We start from the raw sequence: 5,681 nt of genomic DNA, 5'->3' as shown, positions 1-5,681 counted from the left end.
AACTCTAAAAGGACTCTGCTCGCTTCAGGAAAGCGTGCAGACAAGCAGACCCTCTCCAGTCTGAGTGCACGAGCCCCGAGAAACGAGAGGAGCTGAGTGCAGACAATTCAACTTTATGTTTAAACAGGACACACACAGCACAAGCGTTCTGGAAACATGTGGTGAGAAACCTCTGAACTCATCCACCTGAGGCTTCAGCTGTGGGAGCAGCTGGCCTCACTGCGCAGTGACGGTGACCCTGGGCGCTGGAGCTGCGGGCCCCCGCGGGTTGGGCACTGGGGGCGCTGCCTTCTGGCTCCTCTCTGCAGACAGGCGCTCCAGCCGCTCTGTGTAGAAGCCGTTGAAGTCGAGCCTGCAGGGGAAGTGGGCAGGGTCCCTCCAGATGCCTCCGTGGCCACACTGGCGACCCCCTTACCACCCCACGGTGAAGGGCATGGGAGGCACTCAAGTCTCCAGCACACGCGCACGCAGACACACATACAGGCCCCAGGCGATACCGAGAATAAAGCTTAAAGACACAGGTGAGGGCTTCCCTGGTGGCGCAGTGGTTAAGAATCCGCCTGCCAATGCAGGGGACATGGGTTCGAGCCCTGGCCTGGGAAGATCCCAAATGCCGCGGAGCAACTAAGCCCGCGTGCCACAACTACTGAGCCTGTGCTCTAGAGCCCACGAGCCACAACTACTAAGTCCGTGCACCACAACTACTGAGCCTGCGCTCTAGAGCCTGTGAGCCACAACTACTGAAGCCCGTGTGCCACAACTACTGAAGCCCGTGCGCCTAGAGCCCGTGCTCCACGACAAAAGAAGCCACCGTGATGAGAAGCCCGCGCACCGCAATGAAGAGTAGCCCCCGCTCGCCACAACTAGAAAAAGCCCGCACGCAGCAACGAGGACCCAACGCAGCCACACACAAAAAAAGACACAGGTGAAGTGAGACAAACGTTTCCAGCTCCTGGACGTTGGGGCTCTCCGAACCCCGGAGCCCAGGACATTGGAATGCCTGTGGGCAGAACAGGGCAGCCCAACGTTTGGCTGAGCCTGAGGCTACCCAACAGGAGGCTTCCCAGGGCAGAGACAGACCCCTCCTCACCTGAACCCGCCCCCAAAGGGAGCAGGCCCACCACGTCCCCTCTGAGGAGCAGGAAACCGCCAGCCCCAGGTCCGCAGGCCCCACCGACCGGCCCTTGGGCCCCGCGCGCCCGTCCTCACCGCTGCACGCTCCTCCCCGCAGCCCCCCAGATTCCGCGGACTCCTGCTCGCATCAGCCCTGCACGCTCGCCGCTCCCGGGGTCACGGGAGGTGGACCCCAGGGGGGCACCAACGTGGCCCTCGAGGCGCGGCAGGCCGGGCAAGCGCGGCCCTGACCTTCCGTGCGTTCCCCGGGGTCTCCTGACCGGCCGCCAGCGGGAAGGCAGTGCCTCCTCACTGCTCACCTGGAGACAGTGCGACGGCCCGCGGCTGGGGCCAAAGGGCCCTTCCAGTGTCCTGGGTCCCGGCTTGGGGCACAGCGGCCAGTGCAGCTGACCCAGGCCTGGCCCTCGGAACACAGAGAAATGGGGAGAGGGCTGATGGGGCGGCCTGACGTATACCGGTCAACACGTGCACGCAGGTGAGCATGCACACGAACACCTGCACACGTGAACGCCCAGATGCCACTCCGTCAGCAAGTGGCCAGCGGCGGCACACGGAGGCCAAGGGAGCCTCGGCTGAACACATGCGGCCTCAGTCACACCTGCGCCGAGTGGCGGGAGGGTGCGTGGGCCGGCGGGAGGGTGTGGCGGGGCAGGGGGCCGGCAGGGGCCGGTGCACCCACCTGGAGATGACGCTGGCCATGCCATGCTCGCAGTCGCTGGTGCTGTAGATGCTAAGCCGGGCCAGGAGATCAAGCAGGTGGGCTGAGAAATTCTTATCGAACTTACTGATGGTGGCCTCGAAGCTGGAGGCCAGCTGCGGAGCGTCCACGTGCTCGGCCAGGCACTGCAAGACATGGCTGTAGTGACGCGGCTGCCCGCCAGCAGCTCAGCCCCCTTCTCTCTTCTTTTTTAAATAGAAAAATGTGTCGCGGGAATTCTTCACGTGACGAAAAGTAAAACGTTAGGCACTGTGAAAACCCCTGAGACGGCAGGACCTAGAGACGCTCCAGGCAGCCGGCCCTGCGGCCCCACCACACGGAGCCAGGAAGGACGCGAACCTCAGGGTTTCCGCGTGTGGCTCAGATTTTCCAGCTGACACTGTTTTCTCTTGACCGCCGCTCAGCAAGTGGGGAACCTGGGAGCGCCTGCCCAGGCTCACCTTGCCCCGCCACACCCCACCCTACAGGACACACACCTGCACCCGCCGAGCCGCCTGGCCCTTCCAGTTACGGACAGACTTTAATCACAGTGACAGCAGGCCCCTGTGGGGCATCCCCATGGCTCGGCCTTACCACACACCTCTGAACGATGCAGCCTCACTGTGGGAAGTCGGGAAGGGAGATTCTCCGTGGCTTGTATTTGGAACATAAATTTATGAGTCTTTTTAACAACCAAAGGGAAGACAGGAATGGCAGGCTGTAGAAGGTGTGGTTTCTGAGCGCTGTGACCCTAATGCTGTGTCAAATCCCAGCGGGAGAAAGGAGGGCCTCGGGGACGCCCGCTTGGCCACCCACCCACCTTGCGGGCAAGCTCCTTGCGGGCACGCTCCTCGGCCCGCTCGGCCTCCGTGGGCGGCCCCCGCATCGTGCCGTGCTCCAGTGTCAGGTGGCCCAGCTCGCTATCCAGTTTCATGCTCTGAGTGAACCTCTGGGGGGTCGGGAGGAAATGCTCATCAGCCACGACCAGCCCACTCGAGGAAATGCGGCCCCCTTGTGGCTGGGACGGTCTGCAGGACTGGCTCCCTGCCACCCAGAGCCCCAGTGGCGAACCTGCATGCAGTTGGTGAACATGACGCACACGGACATGAGCTTGGAGAAGACGCGCAGCAGCTCGGGATTGGTCAGCATGCAGTCCTTCAGGCAGTTGTCCAGGAAGCTGGTGTGGTGTCCCAACACGTCATCGATGTTGGAGGCCTGGGCGGGAGACACTGTCAGAGCCGCTCTGCTGAGACGACCGCACCGAGGCCCTGACTGGGCTGCTTTGTACGCTCTATGTTGTTTCCATGTTTTAAACAATCCTGTGGTCTTTTGGGGGAAAACTTCAAAATATTGCTAAAAGAGCACACTGAATGTGCCCCAAAAGGTCCAAGGTTTTCGTTTTTAAAGACAGAAACACTGCCCCCTTGCACTTTCCGCTCCTGGAATTTGGTGACATGAAATTTTTGGCTGATGGCCCCCAGGGGCCCTGGGATGGGCCTGGATGGGGAGCTGACCCAGAGCCGAGGCTCCGAGGGAACTGCACACTCTCCTGGCAGCCTGAGCCTGGGCCACGCAGTCCTGCGTGCCCTGCCCTCCACGGCTAACACTGCTCTGGCGGCGTCGGGGGAGCCATCAGGGGAGCTGTCGGGTCCGTGCCCCACCTCTGCCTCCCTGACCTCTGACCAGGCGTCGTGACCAGCTGGGCTAAACTCACAGATCTCAGGCTCTTCTCCAGGACATGCCAGGTCGGCTCCAGCACCTCAAACATCATGTAGTACTGGATGTTCTGGACGAAGTTGAGCATCCGCTGCCGCAGGGTGAAAGCGCCCGCGAACCTGAGCCAGGCGAAGGTGTCAGATACACAGGGCGCCCGCGGGCCCCCAGCACTCGTGAAGTGCCAAGCACCCCTGGGCCTGCAGGTGCTCCCAACCCTGGAGGAGCCGGAGGTCCACGAAGGGCTCTGGCTCAGACACGCCCCACCATCCCACAGTCTAACGGTAGCATGGAACATCAGAGACATGGAGGCTGCACATGCCACCCTGGGTCTCCGTTTTTGGGGTGTGGAGAGGAACTACCCTGCTCCACGGGAGCCCCGGAGGACGTACCACTTGGCCGAGTGCAGGGAGTACTGCTTGGCAGTCTTGTTGCTGATCCAAACGTTGCAGAGCTGCCGTTCCACGTGCTTGCAGTAGAACATGTGTCTGAAGAGCATCTGATAGCGGGTCAGGGCTTTCCTGCGAAGAAGGAACAAAGCGGATTCTGACGGACGCCTGGGGGTTGTTGCTGGCACCAGATGTCAAAGGCGAGGCTCACGGGGCGGAGCGTGACCTGAGCAGCCAGTAACCCCCAGGGGCCTAAGCAGGCGCTAGAGCCTGATGCTTACCTGTTAATGATCAGAGACAGGGGCCACTTCACCACGTAGTCGAAGGAGAAGGCCTCCAGGCCGCTCAGCGTGAGTTCGGTGGGGTCAGCGTGGACCATCGCCCTCTCCTGCTTGGTCTCGATGGCGAGGACACGCAGAAGCTGGGTGATGAGGTCGTGAGGCATCAGGTCGATCTGGGGAAAGAGAAACAAAAGAGCATCAGGTCCCAACCCCACCCCACCCCTACATCACGAAATGGAAAAGTGAGTCCAGGGCCGAGGAATCTCCTCCAGACATGGATCCTAAGTCTGGGAGGCTGGCTTAAAACACCACACATCTACTGATACACCTTAATTAAAAAACAAAACTGCTTTCAGTCAACACAGAAAAAGAAGGGTACAGAGAAATTACTTTAAAAACATCCCTGATGGTATCAAGGAGAAACAAGGGCAAGTGAGAAACCCTGAATCACGCGAGACTCAGCCCTTCTCCACACCTGCACAGGCCAGGCAGAGGGAGCACATGGTGAGGATGGCATGGCGGTTCTGGGCAGGGAATGCGGTCCACACACTGCCTCATTCACACCCTTACACGGTGCCACCTATGTGCCAGAGACGTGGGACAATTCCTGTAAACTGACAAGAAACTGGGAGAATAGAGAATGACAGAACCACAGTGAAAGACAAACATGGAAGGATGAAGGAATGAACAGGAATGCACAGATGAGAACTCACGTCACCTGCTGCAGAAGTGGACCCTGAATGGTTGTGCTCCCTCCCGCCAGGGACGCGGCCGACTCAACAGGCAGCCCGGGCCCGGGGACTGAGCATCAGAGATGTCAGTCCAGTGGGGCGCTGGCCGTGTGCTTTGACCCAAGAATCTGACTTCCCGGATCTTATCCTACAAGAACACTCCTGCACCTCACAAGAGACCCCAAAACACATGAAGTGCGAGCTGCCAGAACTGAGAAGGGTCTACGATGACAGTGGGAGGCCTGACACCCTGCTGTCAACAACAGAGACAACCAGGCAGGTCAGAGACAGGACGTGAGAACAGTGAGCTGACCGACCCCCACGGGACACAGCCCCAAACAGCTAGTTCACACAGAACACTCCCCAGGACAGACCACATGTGAGGCCACAAAGCAAGACTTAATAAGGTTAACAAAACTGATATCATAACATGCCCTCTGATTACAACAGGATGAAGTTAGAAATCAGTAATAGAATAAAATGAGAAAATTCACAAATAGTGAAAATAAAACATGCTCTTAAAAACAAATGGGTCAAGGAAGAATCACAAGAGAAATTCAAAAACATCTTGATACGAAGGGAAATGAAAACACTATAACCAAAACTGATGGGATGCAGTAAAAGCAGAGCTCAGAGAGAAACTCAGCAGCAAATGCCTGCGCATCCGGAGCCTGTGCTCCACAACGGAGAGGCCACAACAGTGAGAGGCCCGCGCACCGCAAAAAAAAAAAAAAAA

The 5,681-nt window shown here is 58.9% G+C and overlaps 1 protein-coding gene across 1 annotated transcript in view; it reads right to left on the bottom strand.

The window, feature by feature from the left end:
- Positions 1-216: 216 nt before the first annotated feature.
- The window catches only part of TUBGCP2 (tubulin gamma complex component 2), a 17,698-nt gene continuing 12,233 nt past the window's right edge, over positions 217-5,681 (bottom strand). Inside the window, exons 12-18 of the mRNA XM_007451995.1 lie at positions 4,215-4,387; positions 3,937-4,065; positions 3,546-3,666; positions 2,903-3,046; positions 2,652-2,780; positions 1,814-1,977; positions 217-352 (exon numbers count right to left, since the gene is read on the bottom strand). Of these exons, the coding sequence (XP_007452057.1) occupies positions 217-352; positions 1,814-1,977; positions 2,652-2,780; positions 2,903-3,046; positions 3,546-3,666; positions 3,937-4,065; positions 4,215-4,387 (996 nt within the window). The remainder of the gene's footprint in view (positions 353-1,813; positions 1,978-2,651; positions 2,781-2,902; positions 3,047-3,545; positions 3,667-3,936; positions 4,066-4,214; positions 4,388-5,681) is intronic.

This window comes from Lipotes vexillifer, unplaced genomic scaffold (genome assembly GCF_000442215.2).
Source record: "Lipotes vexillifer unplaced genomic scaffold, Lipotes_vexillifer_v1.1 scaffold1117, whole genome shotgun sequence".
NCBI lineage: Eukaryota > Metazoa > Chordata > Mammalia > Artiodactyla > Lipotidae > Lipotes > Lipotes vexillifer.
Note: the sequence above shows the minus strand (reverse complement) of the source record. Positions and strands in the feature narration are given on the sequence as shown.